Consider the following 26328-nt stretch of genomic DNA (forward strand, 5'->3'; position numbering starts at 1 on the left):
TACCCATCTGGGGGCTGACTCTATTAAACAGGGAGACTGATGCCTTCTCAGAACTCCATGCAGATGCCATTGATTACTACAGTCTGTCCTAGTTCCTAACACAATTTCTGACAGGTAATTGTATTTGCTACCCCCCACCTTAAAAATACATTGTTCTGAATAAGCAGTGATACTACATACGTCATCCAAGGTGTGTATCACAAAAAAATAATTTTACATCAACACCTGTCTTCTTCCTTTCATCTTTTGCTTTAAACTCGACTTTTTCCCTTGAAAAAGCTATACTCCAGTCCTATGGTTGAGGAATTTCCTGAACTACACACTAGTTTCAAGTCTATCTTGCCTGATGTTCCTTGGAAGCTCCCAGTATGGGATGCCACAGCCCAAGACCTCTCAAAGGCAGTACAGAATCTGACAAAGAACTTCACCTCCTGGATAGAAACTCAACACTACACAAGCCATTCTGAGGGCTGTAAAGAAAGACAGGAAATCCTTTCAAGTATTTAAAAAATGCTGAAGAGGTAGAATGGAGCATCTGTAAATTACTTTTGTTTTTCTCCTCTATCCTAATCAGCAAATAAATTCAGACAAACTTCTTTTGCTTAAATGACTTCTCACAGCCATCACTTGTACTTCCAGATACTCAGTTTCAGTAAAAGGGAAAAATTATAGGAAGTCAAGTGGATACACAACTAAATTATAATAATCTGGATATAACTAAAAATAGTAGACATAGGATATCAAAGTTTTCAGAGGTTATTAAATGCTCTAAATTATCAGAGATTGTTAAGTACTCTGATTTAATGCCCAGGTTACACATACTCCAGAGCTTCCTGTAGACAAAACATAAGCAGTTGTCTCAACTACAATTTAACAAGACTGCCTTTGTTTTATTTCTAAGTGAAATCAATCTTGTCAGAGTATCATTTTAATGAAGCAATGGCTCCCCAGGTGTTCCTAACTAGCTCAACTATAACTTGGTGCAAAGCTCACAGCTCTGAACGGACACCAGCTCTTGGCTTATGCACCTGCCAAGGAAATAATCTGTAGTTATATCATGCTGGGCTGTTTAATCCATTTTTACTTAGGTTTCCCTCACAGAAATGAAGGGAATTCCCAAAATGCTTCTGAGGTGTTGCATGTTAACACAGTCATAAAATAAATTCCGAGCACTTTTTCACCTTTTTTCCCTTTTATATTATCTCACAACTCTCCCTACCACCACCAAACACTTCAGTGCACTAATTCTAAACTGCTTCTTTTAGCAGAATTAGATAGTAGAAACAGCAGTTAGAGAAAATAAAGCGTTCAGGGGTTTTGGTTCTCCTGAAGAATCAACTCCATGAACTGCACCCTTCCATGTCTTCAAAAGGAGACCCAGTGATGTTGCCAGCCAAATAAATATCAATTCTAATAGCTCCTCTTTGACTCAGAGCCTTAACTAGAGGAGACATGTTTACACACTGCTGCTTATCCCAACACTGTCTCTCTAAGGAAACAATACACAAGAGTAAAAACGTTGGAAAAGGTCAATATATAAAAGCCAGCAAGGGAGAGAAAACTTCATTATAAAATCACTTCAACATAGAACATGGCATTTTAGTTCAAAAAAACCCAACAAACACAAAAAGCCACATTATCAACTGTTTCTATCAATTTAATCTCCTTTACTGTCAGAAAACATCTCAAACATAAGGAATTTAAAGTTCTTGAAAATTAAAAGTATCAATATTATTAGTTTTGAAGAAGCTGTCATCCCATCTGCTGAAGCAGAAGTGCACAGAAATGGTATTCTTGTTTTCAGCATACAAACAAACCCTTATTTTACCCTATTCCTTGTATTCAATGACTTTTATTAAATCAACTTCCACCTATCTTTTGCTGGGTAAGGTGGAAGGGCAATAGTGAGCAGGAGATCAAGAAAGAGAGAGAACCCACTTGTTAGTTTTTTAAAGAATGGAATTGTGACAGTAAATTGCCTTCACACCATAACAACACTAGGCTTCCTACCGAGGTGTTATTTTTGGAACAAAATCAGATTTCAACCATATCCAGACATTTGTCACCATCATTTGGATGTAAAAAAACCAAATCCAGAAACCTATGACCCACTTACCCACAAGATTTGCAGCAACACTGTAAACAGGCTCAAATTAAGAAACCCCAGAATACACTGTGAGAAACAATAGGAAATTGGAAACAATCATTCTCTGAAATTAAATTCTTGATTTTTATTTATGCCAATTCTTTTCCTCTTGTTCATACACATCCTTGCTTGCACTCTCCTATTTAGAGTTTACATGTTAGTGATACAAAAACCGTGATTCTGTTCACACCAATTCTGCCACAGAGCTAACAAAAATATCTAAAAAATCTGGTCTTCAAGTCCATGCTCCAACTGTACAATTTTATACCACTTTAAGTTTAATATTATTAGCAATAGGTAATATGTAGCATTGTAAAAATGACTAAGTAATCAAATATTTCTGGAATTTTGAAGAAAGCAGCTATTGACTATCACCTTTATCTACGACAATGTTTCAAGTTTTTCCTTCACACAATATTTTATTATCCATAGGATCAGTAATGCTTTTGATAAATCATTAGATGTATTTGTTTCATGCTCCACATTCCTCTTGCCACCCTCATCATGTCAGAGTAAGGTTATCCATTCTCTGGGGCTGAAGGTAAAATAATTCACTATGATTAATGCTATCCCTAAAAATAATTTGTTTTCTTGAAATAGCACATTCAGAATAGCAGTTCAGATAAGACCAGGGTGGATTTTTTTATCTTTATGACAAACAGTCCCTGGTTTTCTTGTCATTTCCTCCCCTTTTAAGAAAGCATCAGGTGCATGTTCCAGCACTGCCAAGATCAACAATAGCAGATGGATGCTTTTAACTGAATCCCAGAATTGTAAAATGTGAGGATGCTTGTTTAAGAGATGCCAGAACCTGAGAGGAAGAGCTTTGGTACCTGTTTCATACATAACCATTTTACAGCTTTCTTTTTTCCCCCATTCTCTTCCTTCCTGAGCTCTGCTTCTTGTACAACAGCCCTACCAAACCCCAGGCAGATCGAGACGTACCCAAGACCCCGTACTCGGAAAGGGAGCTGTTGCACACGGTATAGGGGGCCTGCTGCTCCCAGAGGTGATTCATGGGAACACAAGTTCTCTTGTCAACTTCTTGATCATGAAGCACATGGTGACGATGGCTGCAAAGAGTTGTTAAAACAGATTTATTAGCCAAGAATCACTTTGGGCTTTAACAGAGCTATTGCCAAAGCTAAAGCATCAACGCTGTGTTCTGGAAAGCAAGCAAGCACCATGGCTATCTTTGCTGCACACAACAGCCTGGTTTGGGTGAAACCATGGGAAATACCATCACATGTCTAATGTAACTGCTGCATTGTAAGAACTTTCACTGACTATCCAGGCTTCTCAAGCACTCACATAAACTACAAATACCTCATCACTAGTAGAACTGGGGGGAAAGAGAAAAGGATGGGGAAGGCATTGCTATAAAACAGAATTACTAAAGTAAAGAAACTCAGAGGAACAAATTGTTATTAAATTTTTAAATATTTAAATTTAAACATTTTGTTCTGCCTTCCTCACAAATTCTAATATTTTCCTTGAAACAATTGTTGTTTGTCTTTAATGGAAAAAAATGTAATCTAATCTAATCTAATTTCAGCACTGAAACTTGAAGGAGTTGTATCCTCTTTCCTGCTATTTCCATTCACATGCACCATTTACAGTTCTCTAGAACACCATTAATCAGCATTAGAATAGGGCACCAAGGAATACTACCAAAACAGAGATGACTGAAGTAATTACTGCAATCCATTAACTCTCTGAGCAGACTGAGTGAATCACAGCAATATGTCCAACTTTACAACTACTAACATAAGGACAGCTATTGTACTGGTAACAATACTGTGTGTTGTAGAGCTGCCAACACTGAAGTCTGAATCTTTTTGCACTTCCCTTTGCTATAATAAACACTAGCAAAAGGGCTCTGAAATTCATCTAGAACTCAACAATGTAAAGCCAGAAAAAGACAGAACCTTTGAAGAGGAGCACAGAGAGGAAAGTAGAGAGAAAGGGGAAAATTCACATACCAGGCAGCTGTTTGGCAGGAATCATTTTTGCCACTGTAATTTTGATTTTATCATTCAGTCAAAGACAGAAGGCTTAGCTAGATGTTAAGCTTTTTGAGCAAAAAAGTTTTGTGTTTCCGTAGCAGAAGGTGATTAAGATGAGCATAGATGGAAGTTTCACATGTGCAATTGTCAGACTTACTGACATCAAACCAGTACAGAATCAAGTCTGCCCCCCTTCCCTCCATTCTCTCAACAGTTTGTCTCCAAAAGGAGAAGGGGTCTGGTGCTTCTGTCTGCAGCTTTGTCTAGCATCTATCTATTGATAGTGTTGAGGACTGAAACAGGAAGAAAACAAGCCATCACGTGGAATATTGAAAGAAAGAACTATTTTCTAGACAGCACTTCAGAAGCCCCAAAATAGTGAAAGCACCCCATCATGTTGTTTTATTATGGCAACACAGTATATACAGTTCTTCCCAAATTCTAGCCAATACTATACCAGAGAAGACAGGCACCAAGATTTATTTCTCTCTTCTGGAAGCATTCACAATGAAGCACAGTGCAGCATTCACCCCAGGAACTGGCATCACATCAAAGGTTTCAATTAAATACATCATTAACATTTTACTCCACAGAGAATCAGGTAAGGCAGCAAACTGTATATATTTTACCAAGTGATGAGATCCTGCTTTCATACCTGCTCCATAGGCATTAAAAGTCTCAGTACAAAGGATGTTATTTCACTTTAAAAAGCCTCGACAACTGGCAACTTGTTTGTTCACAGGGTATACAAGTTCCAAGCAGCCACCACTGGAATGGTATTTAAAAGACTCAGGATCTGCTGCAGCAAGTACCCTCTCTTACTTCTCAGCAATTAGATTGAATGCAACTGTACTTTTTGTTAGAAAGCAGGAGCAAAGATGCCATTTCTGCTTTTCAGCAAGCAAAGGTGGAAAGTGTCTAAAAATCTTTGTTCTGCCTTAAATATTATACTTTAAAATGCTGCTTACAGATACACAGGAAATTTAATTATTATTGACTGCTAGAACCTATAACATTCAGATTAATGCTGAACAGCCCCAACTTCCCCCTCCCTGCAGAAGACCATATTTTTTAACAAACTGTTTAAAGTTGTTTCTTTAAGTGTGGGACTTAAATACTTTTAACAGCATTTAACAGTTATCTCAGTACTCACCTGAAAGTACCTCTCTCCACATCCTGCCCACTTAGTCGGACATGGATCCCTTCTTTGAGAACAGAGCCAAAAGCCATGTATTCTGCTAAGGCCCAGTCAACAACCCTGTTCTTGGTCATTTCCGAGCGGGCTTTCAAAATCCGGGAGAGTCCTACATTGGCATAAAGATCAGAAACAAATGGATCTACTTCAGAGAAATTCTATGTTCACATTACATTCACCATTCTCCTTCCTCATGGGCTAAGCTAAGCACAGATACCAAATCCAGTCTACAAATTGTTTTGTTTTCTAGAACTGAACTGCTGGTAAAACAAAGCAACTTGCTTCCTGAGCAAACAGTTGTGTAATGTTCATACCTTGTTTTTGAAGAGGAAAGTAAGGTTTACTGGGTCAGAAACTACTGAGGACAATTAAAAAGACCCATGGTGAAATTCTTCTTCCTCAAGATTTATTTTCACATCTACAACACCAAGTACTGTTTTATAAGAGACTGAAAATATCAGCAGATGGGTTTCTGATTTTTTTTCTTCCTTCCTTTTCTCATTTTTTCTTGGCATTTGTCTTATTGGACTTCTGGAGATGTTATACAGTGAAACAGGCTGGACTGATCAATACTACAAATATCATATAAATAGAAAAACTGTAGCAGCTGCCAATGGTTTTCAGTTGGTAACCAAAAGCTGATTTTTTTCAGTGAAGATTTTATAAACTTGTGAGCCAAAACACAAATCACAACACAGTAACTTTCAAAGGGAACAAAACTTCACAGCTGCACACAGGTGCTTTGAGGCCAGGTGTCTCCTGCATTCACTGTCACTTGACACCATCTTATTTTCACATCTGCACTGATGATTTCGGTAAGATGTCCCATATGTTATTTTCCCATATTTCTCTTTCCTTACTTCCCACAATTTTACAGAAAACCAGCCACCTTCTTTCCACATAAAACTCTCATTGAAATTGCCACATTTTAAGTAAAGAAAAAAGTCTTGAAAAATTTTCCCTTTAGAATGCACTAAACTTTTAATAAAACAAAATAATCCTCCCATTGTTTGTTGCAAGACTATATGATATTAAGCTGTTTCACTCTCGTGAAAGGACAAAGTACTTTAAATTTCTATTTCTCTCCCCTTCTATTTCTCCACAAATTCTCTCTCATGGCCTTTTAAACTGCATAAAAGAATCTAACATACCATAATTGTTTTGAACCATAAATCTACCTTATATACTGGCAAGTGTTCCCCAGTGTCAATGGTTAATCAACTTATTAACGAGAGACCAATTTACCTTTTTAATTAGAATGTCTAATACTAAATTTTATTGGGTGACTATAATTCTTAATTTATCAGTGTCACAACAAAGTGCACAAATGTGTAGAAGAGTTTTAAATTTATCCATTAATTGTATCTGCTCAACAAGCCTGCGATTGAGAACTGGGAATGCCCTACCATCATTACTTGTGTTTCATTTCCCAAAGGAACACAAACACATAGAATATTTACAGAAGACAAACTTTATTCCTTTATGGATGACTCTCAGAGGATTAGCTAGAGATTTTAAAGAGAACAAAGCTCTTTATTCCTTTAGTACGTACCCTACAAGTCAACAAAAGAAAAAAGATCCCTCAACAAAGGGTCTCCACATTTCCCCATAGAATGAGCAGGTTAGTGCTCCCAACAGTTGCTAGATTTCATCCTGACCAGGAAGTAAAACTATATCAGAACTCTGACACAGTGTTAGGGCTCCCCAGTGAGACAGGCACTTAATGTAACAGATGCCAAAGTGAGAACTGAATCTTTTCAGAATAAAAGCCAAGACTTTCTGGAAAAAAAAATGCAAGGACTTGAAGGTAATAACTCCTTTCATTCTTAAGGTTGCAAGGAGACTTTTACCTCCCTCAGAGAAAAATGTATTTTAATTAGGTATTGAACAAAAGTGATGTGATACTGAAAGAATATTATGCTGAGAACAAGTAAGAGGAACTTAAATGTCACATTCTCCTCACCCACAGAGTGGAAGAGTAAAAGTAAAAAAAGTCACAGGCATTTTCTTCTTTGAGAAAAGGCCCAAGAATAATTTCTGCGCAGAAATACAGAAATGAAGCAAGACACAAAGCCAGTAGGAGACACAAAGCCTTCAGCTGACCTGAGTGTATTTTGAAGTCTTCAACTGGCACTGAACTAGCAACGTTGCCAATGTGAGTCAGCAGCTCCTCCGAAATGCCCGTCGGAGGGCAAGACATGCTCTTAGGTTCTCCATCCATGTTAAAGAAGCCTGGAAGGAAAAGATTTGATTAGATGTTCAAAGGACTGTTTAGGAGATATGTATATTATCTACAACTTATTTAACAACTCAAGTGACATTCTAAGCAGCAGACTAAGCCTAGTTCTTCCCCTTTTGCTGGGAAACAAAAATTTTGATTGTCTGCATGACAACAGAAGCTGATCTTACAGGCACGCAATAATCTATTTTGTTTCTGCTTTCACTCCCTGTGAAGTCCAACTATGTGGGCAGAAGCAGCCAATAAAAGGCCTATGGCACCTCAATCCCTCAAAAAATAAATAACATGAGACATACTCCTTCTTCCTGACAGCACAGACAGTTAACAGTACAGGAAAACCACTTCTCTGCTAAACTGGAAAAATTGCTTTTTCAAAGTCACACCCTACTCTGCATGTTTTTTAATACAAGCACTTATATCAAGTTGATCTGGCAGAATGCTATATTTACTATTAACAGGGGCAAATCATAGGTCATATATTCCATTTTAAAGGAACGCTGTCTGATAAAATCTATTTAAATCCTAAATTTTGGACTCAAAATAAAAGCACACTTGGATAACACTAGGGTAAGTGAAAGGACACTCCTTACCAGGCCAAGGTGAATCAAGCCAGTGCTTGATGTGAAGGATCTTATTATCCTTAGATCTAGTATATGCTTCTTCACATATTCTATCATACTTTGCAATTTCTTCCTGTAAAACAAGGAGGTTTTTAAAATGGATAAACATAACACCCTTATATCTTACAGATGACACCTCTCATTCAGCAGGATATTTAATTCCCTGAGAAAATTTAGTCACAATAACTCAAATAAATAGAATTAATTTTATCTAGGATCAAACTGCCTTTTAGAAACATGCTTATACACATTACTCTACATAAATCATTTCGTTCATTGGAGAGGTGTTACAGAGGAGTGTACCAAGAACTGAAGCTGCAAGCATTGCTCTAGAATGAGACAGAAGTGAAATACCAAATATGATTTACAGTCATACTTCTATGATCAAAACCATCCAGCTCTCATACTCCTGGCTACAAAAGCCACTAAAGTTTGGAAAAGAAATTTCAAAAAAATTAGTCTGTCTGAGAGAGTCTCGCAAAGAATCTGCTGGCCACACCTATCAATGGCAACAGATAGATTGCCATATTCTGTAGAGGCAGAATGCCTCTGCAACACCTGTGTTTCATTGCAGAGCCACACACTCACATTACTGAGCTAGCTAATCTTTAAAAGAATTAACAGCAATGTTGAAGTCTGTCTGTACAGCCAAATATCCATCCAGGATCCTAGATCTAGTGCCTCTACAGGCACACTCTTATAATAAATAATTCAGGAAAGCTACTTCTGCATGAGGTATGATCATTTTTACAGACAACAGAATGCACCTACACAAACTGCTTTTTTATTGATCTGCAATATCATGTCACTACACCTTCTCAGAAGGTCCTTTGTTTCATGTGCACTCTAAACACCCATTCTCAAAAAAACTAAAGTGAAGACCTAACCAGTTTAATACAGACACCAGGCTCTACACCTCATCTTTCTGGAATACTTCAAATGATCTCTGAACTCTTGAATTCTTTCAAGAAAATAAGAAAGTTAAATTGGTTCTATTGCATCACTGCTGGACACAAGCCTGCCAACATTAGCAATATGAAGCTATCAATGGGAGTGTTCAAATACGGTCTTGTTGCTGAATCAAGGTTCTAGAGATGAAGAACAGCTGACAAATGCCTCTATTTTCCAGTGCTCTCATTTAATCACCTTTACCCTCAGAACTGAAGCAATTTTTTATGTGCAATACATATTAATTACTTCAGAACACTTCCAGTCCTTTTGTTACAACAATAGTATTTTACATAAAAATCCAAGCCAAATTGAAACACAAATTGTCAAAGGGTGAAGAATTATCACAGTAAGGAAGTTTCAAGCAGGCAACATACAGTGACAGTTGTATCTATCTATCTTTCTCCCTGCAACTCCTTAGGTTACTTTAACTCTGCTGGCATGTACCTCAAACTCCTGCAGTGTCACAGTTCCATCTGCAATCAGTTTGTCAGCGTACTTCTTCAGCACCGGCACCTGCTTATGGATCTGCTTGTACATCAGAGGCTGGGTGAACATGGGCTCATCCATTTCATTGTGCCCTCTCCTACGGTAACAAACCTACAAAGGGAAACACTACTGTTGTTGATAAGGAAAAATGTAAAATGGAGTATTTCCATTTCAAAATTTTACAGAGATTTTAAGTGGTTTATTGCATAAAAAACATTTATGGTTTCTTGCGGGTCTGTTAGTTGCTTGGTTTTTTAAAATGAAGAAACTAAACGCCTTTAAAATCAAATACATTTTCTTGACAGGACCTTCCAAGCTGCTAAAAAATAAGAGATGTACATAATGCACAGAATGAAAAGTTAAGAAAACCAAGACTTACCAAGTCAACAACCACATCTTTATTGAAAGTGTTTCGCCACTCCGCAGCTACGCTACACACGTACATCACTGCTTCAGGGTCATCAGCATTCACATGGAAAATGGGAGCATTGACCACACGAGCAACATCAGTGGGATATGGGGATGAACGGGCCATACGGGGGTCTGTGGTGAAGCCAATCTAAAAATTCCAGAAACTTCTATTAAAATAATTTGGGGACCACTTCCCTCTACTCTGTTTTGAACAATGTCTGCATTTAATAGCCATTCGCACAGCAACAGCATCAGCTTTTTATTTTGGCTAGCTAGCTTCTTTTTGCTTCCTTAAAAACCAAAGCAAGCCTAATCCAATTAAGTATTACAAATTGAAAGGAACACATGTAAGTGATAAAATATTATCCACTCAAGAGTTGTTAGATACTAGGATCACTTGCAGAAACATCCCAACCATTCTAATGACCAGAGGAGACAAGTAACCCAGTTAATAACCAACAGTAAAAAGAGATGGATGAGGAAATATTCAGCAGAGAAGTGGATTGGAAAAGGCTCTACTTGTTACCTGGTTGTTGACCACAACATGAATAGTGCCATTTGTGGTGTAGGATGGGAGGTCACTAAGATGAAATGTCTCATAAACCACTCCTTGTCCTGCAAAGGCAGCATCCCCATGTAATAATATGGACATAACCTAAGAGGGAGAATTATACACACATATCCACACATACATTAGAAAAGAAAACTGCAATTTAAGCTTCTCAGCAGGATTTCTTGGCTCCATATTTCTGCAGTGCTTATAAAATAAAACAGTAATTTTTTAATAAACCATAAATTTCTCAGCATTCTGCTGTCTTTGCTCAGTTTGCAAATAAAATAAAGCTTTAAGCCTACTTCCTGAAGTTACCTTTGAGGTATCATGTCAGAAACCTTACCTAGTTCAACAGGTGATATACCCCTTTTGTGAAGGGGGAAAAGAGAAAGATTCTGAGATATGAAACTACTGGCAAACTATTTTTACTGGAAATACCATGAAAAACTACCATTAAAAGTTACTATATTAAGCAATCTTTACCTTTTTCCCTGCCGTATCCCCTCGATAAAACTGCTCAGCTTTTGTTTTCCCTTGCACAACAGGATCAACTGCTTCCAAGTGAGAAGGGTTAGCCATCAGGGACAGAGTGATTTTCTTGTTTGTTACTCGGTTGATCCTCTCATGGTACATTCCCAGATGATATTTCACATCCCCGGATCCCTAATATGAAAGATGTAATCATGATTCAGGAATGTCATTCAGACCTGCTCCATCTGATTCACTAAGCCTAAAATTCATCCTTCGGCCTGAAAAATGCATCTGGTTACCTGACCATCAGTGAGCGCTATGGGTTTGATACCATAATTTCAAACTGGGATGCTGTTCTTATTCTCTTATCTTACTGTTGTCATCAAATGTTAGATAAATACTTACAGCATATAAATAGTGTTCATTTACACAAAACAAAAAGAGATGCTTAGAGATTAGGAACTCTGTCAAATGGAACTTATTTATCTACAGTCACTCCTGAGAGACCTTCTGCATGTTAGAAGTATAACGTAATTTTTGAATTTATTAAGAAATTTCACCGAATCATGTTCCTCAAACTAGAAAAGAAGTCAATGCAGCTGATAATGCTGTTTTCATAGTAACTGTGATCAAAGCAACTCTTGAATGTTGACCTCTCTATGCAGATCTGTTGAAAAAGCATCTTACCTCATCAGCTGCTTCAAGTTTGGGATCAAACTGACAGAAGATCTGCTCCAGCTCTTTTCGGATTACATTAGCCAATACATTCAGCCGACCTCTAAGAAAATTCCAAACAGGGTTATGTCTCAAAAATAGTACTAACAGAGTCAACAGTATAAAACTTACAAAATCTGCAAACCACCCTGTCAGAAATTTGCAAATATTCTCTTCAAATTTTTGAGCCTGAAACCCTTGATTCAACCCTTTTTCCCATTACAAAGTTCCTCCAACACATTCCCTCAGACATTTTAGAACACCTAGTTATCCAAGTAAATTTTGTAGCTATCTAGCAATTTTTATACAAAATCACATTAAAAATTAATTAAGGCAGACTGCAAAAGTAAGTTCAAAACTACCTCACCTTTCCCAGTTCTAGACTCTATGCAATGGCAGAGATACCACGGCTGCTGCCACATTTGCTTGCAGCTTCAAAGTACACTGAGGAGACTTTCTCTACCATTTACCTGTGAAGCCTGTAGCATCTTGCTCACAGGCAATTGTTACAGTTCTGTGTTCCCATTACTTCCTATGATTGACTCTTGCTACCTCAGCTTCTCTAATATCAACCTTGTAAGTAAAATTCTAGAACACAGAACTTGTCTTAACGCAGTAAGCCCATTTGTTGGGGTGTTTCCATTGGCATTACCTATGAGGCATTCCCATTATAACATATTCAATTCCCATTTCACTGGATTTATCAATGATGGTCTTAAGTGCAGGAATCATTACTTCACATCCTTCCAAACCAAATCTCTTTTCGGAAGACCACTTGCGAGCAAGGAAGTCCTCAAATCTTTGCCAAAAAGAAACAAAAAACCAAGAGAAATTATTTGTACTAAGGTAGTGTAGCAAATACTTATTGTCTACCATCTTATAGCAAATAAAATTATATTAAACTGTTTTAAAACATCTGTGAATACAAGTTTTTAGGCTTCTGGAATTAAGTCACACATGGGGAGGGAAACACAGGAGAGAATTCAGTCTTCTTTCTGCCCCATCTGAAAAGTATTTACTGGGACTTTGAAACAATTAAGAGTCCCCACCTCAGACAAAATTCACTTCCTAAGTTAAACTCTGTTCTCATGTACACAGACACTGACCACTGGATAGGCAGAGTCACAGCAAAGAAGACTGTTCTATGAATTGAAGAATATAACACAGAACCTGTATTTTCTAATACTTGTAAAAAACCCAGAGTAGAAAGCACACCTATTCCATAGGTCTCATTCAATAGCAAGGCTCCTCAGACTGTGTGATGTAACAGTTGGGAATGGGCCAAGAACCAGGACACTGGTATCCCTGCCTCAGCTTCAGCAGCAGAATGATGTCAATCCCTGACAGCTCTAAGCTCTTTTATTCTTTAATGCATTTGGGCCAGAGGCAATGTGAGTGGTTAGAAGTACCTTTTAACAAACACTGAAAGGATTATACATTGTAAAGCTTGGAGATACAAAAGGCAAAGAAAATACATCTGATTCATGAAAGTAACTGTATTGGTTACATCATCTGTGCAGTGCCTCCACTCATAACACTGCCATAATCCATTAATACTCAGCTTATTCTTCACTTAGAACGCTGACATTTACCTCTTTAGACTGAAGTCCTAAAAGCAGTGATATGAATTGTTGCCAAAAGTCTCTCCTAGCTCACCCATCAATACCTTACAATCCAGCCATCTAAGCAACAAGCCAGACCCTCAGCTGAGCTATTCTGCCAGAATTCCCCAGGGGAGTCTGTGGGGCTATGCCAGTTTTTATATAAAGGGAAAGTGGCATCCCATGTGAACAGCAGGTCCCACAGGGTGAATGAAACCAGTGCCAATTTCCTCCTCTTTGCAGCAGAAAGTTAAGCCAGTACTGGACAAGCAGCTAGTTCATTCCTTGAGGCAAACTGCCACTATGTGTGCAGAGCTACAGCACTGCACAGTCACACCTTGCCAGTCCCCCACATGCCACTGTGAGTCACAAAGGCTCAGCCCCTGTCACTGCATGCATTCAGTATCCAGTGAGGAATACATCTGATGAAAGCTGGTTGCTCTCAGAAGGGATAACCTGGAAATGCTTGATCCTGCCCAGATCAGGCTCCACATCAGGGTCTAACATGTTTACTAACGTGTTACAAAGTAGCTCAAAAATACACAATGAGTATTTTACATAAAGAGGAGTTAAAAATTACCCTTTCTTCAATAACCTCTCAGTGAAAACCACAAGGGAGGAGAAATCCAACTTTAAAATTCAGTTTCAAGTACCTGAAATCTGTAGTACTTGGAATGACCATTTTTGAAAATAGCGTTCTTGAGCAAAACAATGAAAACCTGCTTTACAAAGCCACAAATCTCGAGGACAACCAGTTTTCCACAAAACCAGACTTCTTTCCTAGGTCATTTTCAAACAATAAAACAAAAAGCACTCTAAAAATAGCTGGATAGAAATTTTTGTAAAACTTTTTTCTTCCCTTTTCAGCAGACAATTCATTTGGCAAAAGATGAACATTAGGCTCCCACATGCTACAAGAAACTCCAGATTTTTCCACAGCTTAGGCAGGAATAAAAGCACAAATTCTTGTCTTAGGATAAATGAACACAGTTCATACTGAGGGCCTGTTAAACAAACTTACTCAAATGTAATATTCACTTGCCCATTAAGTGACATTTTTGTTTCTGTTTAAACGAAACTTTAATGAGACACTGTAACACTGGCAAACAAAACACCTGGCAAAAATATCTTTTGTCACCTCTAATGAGCACTTCATTTTTAGGTCTTTGAAAATAGACTCTTAACCAAAAAGCATGCCTTTATAAATCTCTGACTCTTGTATTTAACAAAGGACATACACACTGTTTCAGGTTGTAGGGACTGAAATAAATCTCATGTCTGAGAAGCCTTGTTCCAGGGGTAAGAGGATAATTCAGTCTGGGATCACAGTAGTTCCACACAGATAGCCACAATGAGAGCAGTCAATAAGCTGTTTCCAAATGTGCTGTCATATATTGCAGAGGCTAAAACTGCTGCTGCCAGGTCATGCAACAGTACAGCACATCTTGGCACATCTCAAAATGAAAAGGGCCAGAACAGGACTTGAAATCAGACACCAACATTGTTCTGACACTTATTTACTGAATCTTTAACACAAATGTAGATTACTAGTGTGTTGAAACAACTTTTTCCCAGTTTACCTCCTCAAGCCAATGAAAACATTGCCAGGCATGCCACTAAAGGCCTTTTAAGATAACAGAATACTAAGTGGCAACACAGACCCTGACAGCCTCCTCACAGCACACACCTTCCTTTGCTGCGGCAGCCAGGTTAACTACACCCACCTGGACTCCAGATTTCAGTGAGACTGTTCTCCCCCATGTGAGCAGCTCCAGATCACAGAGCAGTGCCCCAGCCCCAGCCCAGCATACCTCATGGAGCGCACCAGCCTCGCCAGCAAAGTCCTTTTTTCCTCGTTTGTGAACTTCATAACTCCCGGTGTCTCAAACTTCTGACGGATCCACTGGCACTGCTCCACATCATTGATGAACATATACTCCAGGCCAATGTGTTGGCAGTAGGTATACTAGCAATTGAAAACACCAACAGAGAAGCTTTAGGAGCTAGTGGGCCACAAAGAAACTAATATATTTTTAAAATTATATTCTGTTACTCTCCTGAAAGCTACCTTGTCTTCCTCTTCCACAGTACCTTCCCCAAAGTAATTCTATAAGTGAATAAATTATTTTACTGAATCTAGTTTTGTACCAAAAAACTTTCTCTACAAAGTAACATTTCAAAATCTTAAAACTGAAAGATTCTCATTTGGTGGTACACCCAAAGTAGGCCAGTAAACCAGCCTGGCACATTTCACCTCACTCAGTGCTGTTCTTACAGGCATAGCACACTCTTCTTCAAATGCACCAGCAAAGATTTCAAGTGATTTATCAAAATTTGTGTCTTTTATCACATCTTATTTAAATGTCACCTTAAATCAAGCAATAAAGACAGTCTAATGCAAATTATCTGATAACTGTCAAGTTTCAGAAACCTGGAAATGCGAAAAAGAATCCAAGCAGCTGAGAGCAGAGAAAGGACAGGAAGAAATGCAGAGACACAACAGAAATTTTATCTCCTTGTTAATTTTTTTAATTTTCTATTTCTTACCTTAAAAAAGAGCGTTTCATTAGGAAAAATACGTCCACAATACAAGTCAACAGAAGTAAGACCTACTGTGAGTTTGAGACAAAACTACTCTCAGCATAGTGTGTGCTCTCTACTGCATTTAAGAAAGCATTGAATGTTAACCTCAATTTAAAAAAAATAAAAACCAAAGCTCTAGAGTGAAGAGGAAAGCAGAGGGTTCTCTCTCCTTAACACAAATCAGTTGCTCAAGGCTTTTAGATTTTGTTACTGATTTTGTCCTTTTATTTGCACATTACAATTTTAAAGATTATCTCTTGAAAATTGCTACACAGATAAGCCAGAAGTACAAAAACAAAAAAAAAAAAAAAACCAATCATATATCGAGCGCAAATGCACAGCAGAGATAATGTGGTTTAACAATTTACCATGCCTCAGCTAAGCCAACATAAAAGTCAAACAACTGGGAATATCCAGCAATGACTCACTCGGCAGTCTATAAATTCATTACCATTCCTACTTGCTGCTTTGCTATTTGGAGCTCGCCTCTAATGATATTTATTCCTTCAAATTAGTTTTCCTTTGAATTATTTTAGCTTTGATGACTTCCTATGGCATCAACCATGTCACCTGTCAGATAATGAAACTCTGGAAAAAAGACTGGAAAACAAAGACCATCATTGTCTACAAGCTACAGCTGGGCTTGAATTTGGTACCCAGCCTTCGTATTTTTCCTCAAGTAAAGGTCTCACTAGAGATGGGGATCTGAAAGCAACCCCTGAACATCCTGAGCACAGTGTACACAGGTGTTTTATCTGTGGTACAACACTTAGAAGACAATTTCTAAAGGCTCTCCTCCTTTTAAACAATATCAGTTTTTTCCAGAATGAGGGCTGGCATTAGCATTCTACCACATTCACCTGTTATCCTTAATCTAGGCATTTCCAGTATCCAGCTAATTGCACCAATGGTGCTGCTACCTCTAGAATTAGTACAAAGGTTATTTTTAATGTTGTTGGAATCCTTTACATGCTCTATTAATAATTGGCAAATGATAAGAAGGTTTTGTGACTGACACCTGGATAAAGTTCACTTTGGTCTGAATGAAAAAAATCACAAATGAAAAAATGTCCCACTGACCTCCAGGCGTTTGATGATCTCTCGTAAAGAAAGACTGTTCTCGTTTCCTCCTATGAAGGTGGTTGTTGGCAGCTGAAAGACTTTGTCCAAATCTGATTCATGCAAACCATAAAATCCTACAACAGGTACATTATTGATTTGCAAAGTAGAACAGAAGACAAAAAGGAAACCAGCATTGTTTTTTAAACCATGGCAATCATATTTAATAAAGCAATATTAAGAAAGAAGGTACCAGATTAAAAATTGAAAGTGTGAATATTTTGAAGGTATCCATTAGTAAAATTGACTTTAATCTGGATTTTAAAGCGAATATTTTAATTAGTCATTGTTGGATTCTTTCTTAAATGCTCAGATGAAACAATTGAAATTAGAATCATCCAAGCCTTTCTTATATTTTAGCATATTAAGACATGTCATCAATTTTCCACACTTCTTGCAGCTCACTGTTTTATTTAACAACCTATTCTATCACGAGCAACAAACACAAAAAGAATCCCTTCTCACAGACAGAACCAGTTGGTTGGAAGCATATTACATTAATAGATAGAGAAAATGCACAACGGGTTCAATAAAATGCTGTACAAGCACTCTGGAGAATTTTCAAGGCATTTCTATTCACCCTCTCTTTTTAGGAAAATTTGTTTGAAATAGCCTGTAGAGCTCTAGTTCCCAGGCAGTGACCCCTTATAAAACACATAGATTTCCACACCCCCATCACCTAAAACTTGTTTAACCACATTGACCCATCTTGATTTGTACATACCTCAACTTGTTCTGGCTGAGAATATTATTTAAGAAAATATTTAACCTAACTATTATGCAGTTTCAAAAGCCAAAATATACAACAGACAAGACTGAAAGACTGGTATCAATGCAAGTTAAAGGCCTTGTATAATACAAGTTTAACCTAGACCTGTCAAATGAAGGAAGGAAAAACAGTTTCTTATAGTTGGAAGAAGCAAATATACAACATTTATAGTACACATTACACACAGTCATTATAGAACCTTATATATACATTAAAACTACATATGTGCCTACACGTGTAAAAGTATTTGAAAAATTAAAAATAGCTTCTCTATTTTTAACTTTGAACTCTTTATCTTGTTTCCAGATAAGCTGCAGACATCCACTTTAATACTGATATGACAGCATGCACATAAGTCTTAAATCAATAAAGTGCTTAAATGTTAAGTGATTTTTCTGAAGATAAAAGCAAAGCAGCAATTTAAAGATGAAATAATAACAGCACCTAAGAGTTGAAGTCAGGCCATGGGACTGCACTGCCACCACTTCTACTATACAGCACTGTCAGTAAGTAACACATTTTGTGTTTTAAAAATAATATATTTTAAAATGTAAATTTTGGTTTCAATAAAAATTATAATACTGTATTAAAATTTCAAACCTGGAGTGGCCAAAAAAAAGCATAGGTACCACTACTTCTCCTTTTTGGCACTGTAACCTGTTTTTTCCCAGCAGGAGGGGAGAGTGACACAGGGGATGACAGAGCCTTAGTGTCATTTGAAACAAAGCAGTGCATTTATTTCTTTGCTTTTGCTGACTTTCCCTCAGACTTCAAAGGCTCCTGATGTCCTCTCATGCATAAACCAGAACACGTACAGGAGCGATTCGGGCACACACAGAACATCTGTGCTTTGTGCCACAGCACCACATATTTACTGAAGCATCACCTCGTGTTTAAAGGGATACAACCTTATTGAAATCCCAAAAGCAATTCTACAGTGTGACTCAGGCAGTAGGTGCATCTCTAACTAACTGCATTTACAGAGGCAACTCTCAGAAGAAATTTCCTACCACAAGATTTCTCAAAAAGAAACCAGAAGATGGGACAAAGGAAATGCACAGAAAAATCAAACATTAAAATACTTTCTGTCCTGCCAAAGACCTTCCGTAAGTTTCCTGCCTGGAACATTCAAGGATAGGCATTTGAGATCTTCCTCTATTTTTGCTGTGCCAAGACTGGGTTATAAATTTTGTTTTCCCTAACGAACTGAAATCTCCAGGGTTACACTCTCAAACACATCCCCCCATCTCATTCAGATGTCTGGCATATTTTTCCTATAGGCATGAGGGCTTCAGTAGCTGCCTTCTGACCAGTCACAACACCCTGTATTAAACTATCTGTAGAGTTTAAAGGAATATGTACTGATGTGCTAGCAGTCACCCATGCTCCAAATTAATTATATTTGCTCAGTAAATGTCTCATGTATTTTCTAGTAGGTGTTTTTCCTTAATTAAAGCTGACAAACTTCAGAGAGAAGACCCAATCTGTGTAAGCATCTCTTTATTTAGTCTTAAGCACCCAATTCCTTTATATGATCAGAACTGTTTCTTTCCCTACACCAGAAATAGAAAACAGAGCAGCAGAGGCAATAGATATGCTTACAGAAAAATTAAGCAGAATGTGTATTATTTACTTCCTGCACTATGTTTTATGTCTGATTGAAAAAGCTTCCCTACACATCAAAGAAAAATTGATTCAGTGTCTTCATCAAGTAGAAAACCATATTTTAAACGAACCAGGTAGATTGAAGAGCAGAGAAAAATCAATCAGGTGTTTTTTTTATTCAAGTAGAGAGAGGCAAAGAAATTGATCAGTGCAATTTCTCAGACACGAGCCCTTCCAACAATAAGAACAACCTTTGCAAAAGCAGACCCTAGTGCACTACACTCTTACAGCAGTAAACTGAAGTTTATAATAGAAGACATAATCACCATTGGATTATATCCACAGGTAAAGAATTCTACGCTTTTAATTTTTTTTCTGATAACTTCAAACAGTCTTCTTCAAGATTGCAGAAGGAATAAGTATCAGACATTAGAATCCAAATTTGGTATGAAATTTGCCTGAGTTCCTCTGTCCAGTGCTTGCTTTATTGCTTGGCTTCTCTATTGACTAGCCTTCAGATGTCCCCAGTTCAAACAAGTATGAACTGTAATGCTATAAGAGTAATTTAGATTATCAGAATCTTGGCCCAATGTATTGATTAGTATTAATTTCTGTTTTGGTTCCAAAATAAAACGTTTAGGGGGTTTATAGAGTGTTTATAATCATCATTGATCAGGTGATGAATTCAAAGGAACCTCACCTGTGATCTCAGAGTAGAAATTCCATTGTCCTGAAATTTTAGCCTCCTTACAGATGCTCAAAAGTACTATATCATGACACCAGCAAGCAGAAAAGATAGAAAATTCCCTGAAATGTGGCAACCCTGCCTATAGAGGGGAGTTGGAACTAGGTGATCTTTAAGGTCTCTTCCAACCCAAGACTTTCCATGAATCTGTGAAATGTCCTATTAAATCACCTCAGCCCAATGATACACAAATGAGCATTGCAAATAAGAAGGCACACAGCTTACACACCAAGTTTATCAATTGTGGTAATAAGGTCAGATGGAATAAACGAATCCAAATCTGCATCCAGAATTCCAAGGGGATCTAGCTGAGCCACATGATGGCCACGGATCTGAAACAGGAGGAAAGTAAGAGCAAAATGAAATCACACTAACAAAAGTCAGATAAACGGAAAAAGTCAGTGACATCTCTCCATAGGATATATATCAGCCATTAAGTTGAACAAGTAAACACCATTAATGTGATGACAGGGCTACATATTCCCCAAGTATTCCCATAAGAACAAAAAACAAGCATTATATCACTGAATCCATATATACCTCACACACTACAACATAATCTTCATTATGTCTGACACACAATTTAACTGGGATTACACTGGAGTTAAAGTGAAGAAGGTTACTATAGAGTACATTTTCAGTCTCTGGGTAAAATTAAGAAATTATGATGAGCCTATAGAACCTACCCTCTGCCAATTCAGTCATTTTATATTTTTGCCTGAATCCTCTCTTCTGCACCTGAAGTACATTAAAATACAGCATTGCTGACTTAAAAAAGATTGGTGCTGAAGTAGTTTATATTGGCAATGAAGGGATCACTCTTCCTAAGCTCTGCTCCACATCAGATAGCATCTGACAGCATCTACTTTCACTCATGAAATTTCAGAAATTTGATCTATGACAGAATTGATATTCAAGACACTGAAGAGCACAAATTGAGTGGGAAATTTAGCCAGCTTTCAGTGATCAGTGTGACTGGTGTTAATGCATGGCACAAGCAGCTATAAACTAGTGCATTATCATAGAACATTGCTACAGAAGAAATAACTAATTGATCCAACAGAGCCACAAATATAAAACAATTTTAATATGCCTCTTATGTGTGACTTTCACATAGCAAATTAACTCATTAAAAGCTTTGTATAGATGAATATATTACTGATTTCACCTTGTAATTTTTCTTTTTAATAACAAATTTGCACCCCTTGGGTAGAATTTCATTCATACTACTAGTATCTTAATTGTCCCTGAAAAAAACCTAGAAATTATAAAGTGCAGTATTAACAGCATCACACAGTAATAGAATATGATTAGAGTGTGGCTCATCAAGAAGGGACCTGTAAAAACACTGTTCAATTATTGTATATTTGCAGGAGAGTTTATAACAAAATGGTTTCCAGTCATAAGAAACCAGAAACACAGCATCTTTTTTGTAACTACCAGCCCTGTAAACTCAGCCTGATTTCTGTGATTCTTTGCATCTCATGAATCATCAGTAATGAAACTCTGACAGGCCAAATGATGCCCACAGCAACATCTGTGCCATCTGACTGTTTACAGCAGCACTAAGTTTATCTGACTGGAACAAAGCAAACAATTCTGTCTCAAACATAATCAACAGGAAAGAATTCACCTCCCTAAGTTACATCTGCTCTTCAGTATTAACAGGAAGAGGAAGAAGATCAGCAAGAATGCCAAAACCCAGAATGGCAGATCAGTCAATGCTGTGCCATATTATTCCAGGAGCAGTTTAGTCTTTAACTAAAAGACATATTTTCCTCAATATCAAGCTATTTTTCAATCAATTCTATTACTTTCACTGAATACAGAAAACAGTAACATCTGCAGAAGTCAGAGATCAACCTTTTGAAAACACATACATAAAAAATTTTCATCAATTTCCATAACTTTGATTAAATGCAAGTACAGACTGCCAGAAACTAGACCTTGATTCCTCTGGCCTCACTTTTGCTAAGCACACAGAACTCACTGAAAATCCTTCTTTCAGTGTGCCCAGGGCTCTCTGTTAGAACAAGCAATAGATTAACTGCCTTCTCAGAAGACCAGCTCAACAGACCACAAAGCAGTTTACCACAAAAACCATAAAACACTGACAGGTTTGAGAAATGAAAATTCTGTATCCTTCTCCATTTCATTTCATTATCAGGCAAAGGAAGGTCACAAATTACCATAGCACTTCAACACTGAATTTAGAGGGTACTAAATACCTTTTAAAAAGCAGATAGTTGCCTTAGGCAATCCTCTGCGACTGTTTGTTGCAGACACATGGGTGCCTGCCATTTATACAGACATTTCTGTTCCATCACTTGACAAATACAGAGAGCAAAATGGCAACCCCTGAACTATTTTCAAGTAAATTGTCTTAAAGCAGCCTAACATTCTCCAATTTTCTCTAATACGTCACCAAATTTTTACTGCAAAAGTGGTTCTTTTCTACATATCTATTTCTAAGCAAATTTCACATATTCTTTATATTCACAAACATTTTCACTCTTTTACAACAGCCCTCCAACTCAATGGTGACAATGCGATGTGTACAAAAAAAGGTCTTTTAAGAAGTTCCTCTTCTATTTCTCTCATGACACCAAACAGAATTTAAAATACTTAGGGCAAGGAGGAACAGATCTGCTCAAACCAAACCGTAGGAAACTTCTTGGGAAGTTACTCATTTAAAAAACACTTGTGGAATATTTGTTAAATACAGATCTAGTTTTATGGGTTGGTTATTTTGGGGGGGTTTTTTACATAATTTTTAAGCTTTTAATTGAAATTAAGATACTAGATACAAGTCTAAAAAAAATATTTCAACTTGTTTTTCATTTGGAAAACATCTAACAAAACCCACTGTCCTATTTCCAAATTACTTCTTCTTTTAGAGGAAAAATAATGAAATTAAGACTTAATCTCTTAGTTTAATAAAAGGGTTAAAAATCAGAGTGTGAAACAAAGTCAATTTGGATGAACAGCTCTCTAAAAGAAATCCATCAAAGCTAACCCAAACTCAGTACTGTCAGCCTCCCAAAATTCAGTTTCTGGTTAATTCATCATTTCTCCTCTCTCTTTTTTTTCCCTATAATCCTGCTCAAATCAGGAACCTCAAAATTCACCTTAGATGTATGAGAAGGCAAGTACATTTCGTTCTTTCCTAAAGAAAGACTGTAACATTTAAAACTGTAATACAAACATTCCCAGAAGTGAAGGCAGACTTTCACAAACCACTATTTCCACAAAAGTCCTTCCAGGCTAAGTCAGATGACCAACATCAGGTCTGTGGGTAGTGTGAATTATGAGTGTGCTAAACCAGGGGATCACCCCAGTCTGAATGTAACACTTCCATGTTTAGACACTGTGCTGGAAAGGAAAAGCTGTCTAGCTCAAGGCATTTTGGATTAGAAGCAAAACAATGGTTAAGACAAGAAACCAAATGTGAACATAAAAAGGAAGAAGGTTGTTTGCAAAGGAGAGGCCTTCTTACACCCACCCCAGAGTACACTTACTTGGTATGCTCTTATCAATGACTGCACAGCAAGGTGGTCCTCAACAACCTTTTCAGCTTTCCCCGGTGTCGGGGCCAGGCCGTGGCTCTGCAGAAATGATGCCTTTCCTTCCAGCTGAGCTGGTAGATGGGGATCACGCGTTTGGCCAGCGTTAGCACTTCGGAAAAACACATCCCAGGACTGGACACGTGTACAGAGGAGAAAAATTTAGTACCTCAAATGAAAGTCTAAACCAAAGCGGCTCTTTCAAGCTGCAAATAGAACCTCACTGGATTACAGTGCCTTAAAACACCACTAATAGACAGCAAACAAAAGAGCACTGATATGTCCTGATATGTAGCAACTGTGTGTTTATTTACACAGAACACTTTTCCTCTCACTTCTTACACTGAGCTTGCTCAGCAGAAAACTCTCCAGCACACAGGACTGTAAAGCATCTTCATACATTATCCATTCACACAGCTCTTTTTAATTGTGCTGTTCAGGCAGCTAACAATGGCTATGATAATATCTTGCTGGTAAAGAGCTACCAAGCCTATAAAACAAAGAACCTTAATAAACTAAATGAATCCATTCCTTTAATGATACTTATAGAATTTATGGTACTTCAAGACATTCACTGATTACACTAAATCAGAATCAGTCCTTAAGAGCTTTTCTTGAAGAAACTTTAAAAGCAATTAAAGGGGTTTTTTTTGAGAGACTTCGATTCTAAAATCCTTTCCTCACCATCTTAGGTTACCTTACTATGAAAGAAATGATGGGCCTGGTTTCAAGTGCAAGTCATAATTTTATAAAAGTACTTATCTCAGAAACTGAATCACAACAAACAAAAGTTTATTTTATTTCCTTCTGTGCTTTTACACAAGCTACTTCACTCACAAATGCCCAAATGTTGTTTTCCTGAACTGTTTCCATTCTGATGAGGTGGTCACTGTGCCAGGTTACAATGGTTTTAGATATATGAATGCTAACAGAGAGCAGCAGAATGGGATAAAATATCTGAGACACTTAGACTCAATAAAGAAATGTAGATTTACACAGAAATCTGTGTAAAACACTTCTCTCAGTTGGCTACTTTCAGAAAACAAAAAGTAAGCTATTTAAAAACTTTCATAATTTTCTGACTGGAATAGAAGAACTGAAAGAGATAAACTTCTGTGAGGCTGCAAGTGCAGATTTCAATTACATTTCAAAGAACCAAGTGCCAGAAAAGTGAAAAAGTAGTCCAAAGAAACTCTTTTAAAAAGATTACTTAACATATGCATTACAGAACTCACCAAACAATCAAAATAATGTAATACAAACATGGCATGACAGAAAAATATTTACAAAATCCTGTTTTCATTAAAAAAAAGTCTTCATACTGAAATTTCTGAAAGCTTTAAAGTGTTCAGAAACACCATGAGAGGGGCAGCATAAAGGAGCTAAACATCACCCAACCTTCCAAGTTCAAGTTGTGGAAGTGGGGGGATTCACTGAACCTGTGGGTGGGAACCTCATCATTATCATGAGGACATTGCCAAGAAACATTGCTTTAATGCACTCCTCTTACTTCTTTATTCATACAAAGCTGCATCGAACCAAATACAGTAAACTTAATTTATCACCCTGCTCTTACACAAGCTTATCTAAACATAGCCTTTTATATGCCCTGACAAATTAAGGCAGACAGATCATGTGTGGTGACCAGTTCCAGACCCACTATGAAGAATTCATTCCTCCTCCCTTCTCTTATTCATGCCCATTTCCTATATTATTCTTACCTTGACATCTTGGCAGCCACACAGATTAGAAGCCTGAACTTACATCCTCTAAGTGGTCTACAAGAGCCTACTAGTGTGACTGTATTTCAGCTGGGATTCTCTCTATACACCTTTCTTGCTCTGTGCTAAGAACAGTATTGTTATTCCATGCCTACAAAGCACTCAGCCTGAGTGTCTGCAGACCCCTGACAGTGAAAAACAATCATAATCCCTTTTTTAACTACTAAAGTTACTTAGACTGGAGAAATTATTTGGGCAATACTCAGTTATTAATTGTCTTTAAACATTAAATTAGGAAACTCCAAACACACACTTGGATCCATGACATCTCTCACATTCGAAGTTTTAATAAAGAATTTGCTTTGCTTAAGGTTTCTTCCTTACTTTTTCCAATGTCATGATACACAAACAATGATGATAATAACTATCCCTTTGTTGAGTAAGATTTTGTCATTTAAATGTAAAAGTTATCACAGCACAGTCCCACAAACAACTGAATGTGTTTTTAGACAAGTGCTCTGTTGACAGAGTTGTTAACAAAATGCAAACAGACTCACCCAACAAGTCATCTGTTTAAGGAGAATCAGCATACGGCTCTTTCTTCATGAAAACTCACAAATATAAAGAAAATGTTTCCATCTGAAGATGCAGCCAGCTGAGACAGAATGGACCCACAGTATTTTTTCCTATCACATTTTTGAACTTATTGATTTGTTGGACAGGCTTGACATTTAATCAGCGGGGAGGGAAAATACATCATTTGGCTACAGAAAATTAGTTTTTACTAGATACACATCCATCAAAGCCTTTACAAATTTCTATAGTGTCTT

At 37.3% G+C, this 26328-nt stretch overlaps 1 protein-coding gene across 3 annotated transcripts in view; it reads right to left on the bottom strand.

Moving 5' to 3' along the window:
* OGDHL (oxoglutarate dehydrogenase like) overlaps positions 1–26328 on the bottom strand; it is a 50718-nt gene that overhangs the window by 15468 nt on the left and 8922 nt on the right. For all 3 annotated transcript variants that reach the window (XM_032116438.1, XM_032116436.1, XM_032116437.1), the window contains exons 3-16: positions 23733–23912; positions 20444–20546; positions 17057–17172; positions 15205–15359; positions 12445–12591; positions 11766–11856; positions 11091–11270; positions 10581–10709; positions 10023–10202; positions 9602–9754; positions 8177–8279; positions 7451–7579; positions 5306–5456; positions 3092–3219 (exon numbers count right to left, since the gene is read on the bottom strand). In XM_032116438.1, coding sequence (XP_031972329.1) covers positions 3092–3219; positions 5306–5456; positions 7451–7579; positions 8177–8279; positions 9602–9754; positions 10023–10202; positions 10581–10709; positions 11091–11270; positions 11766–11856; positions 12445–12591; positions 15205–15359; positions 17057–17172; positions 20444–20546; positions 23733–23912 — 1945 coding nt within the window. The remainder of the gene's footprint in view (positions 1–3091; positions 3220–5305; positions 5457–7450; positions 7580–8176; positions 8280–9601; positions 9755–10022; positions 10203–10580; positions 10710–11090; positions 11271–11765; positions 11857–12444; positions 12592–15204; positions 15360–17056; positions 17173–20443; positions 20547–23732; positions 23913–26328) is intronic.

Source organism: Corvus moneduloides, chromosome 8, assembly GCF_009650955.1.
Source record: "Corvus moneduloides isolate bCorMon1 chromosome 8, bCorMon1.pri, whole genome shotgun sequence".
Lineage (NCBI taxonomy): Eukaryota > Metazoa > Chordata > Aves > Passeriformes > Corvidae > Corvus > Corvus moneduloides.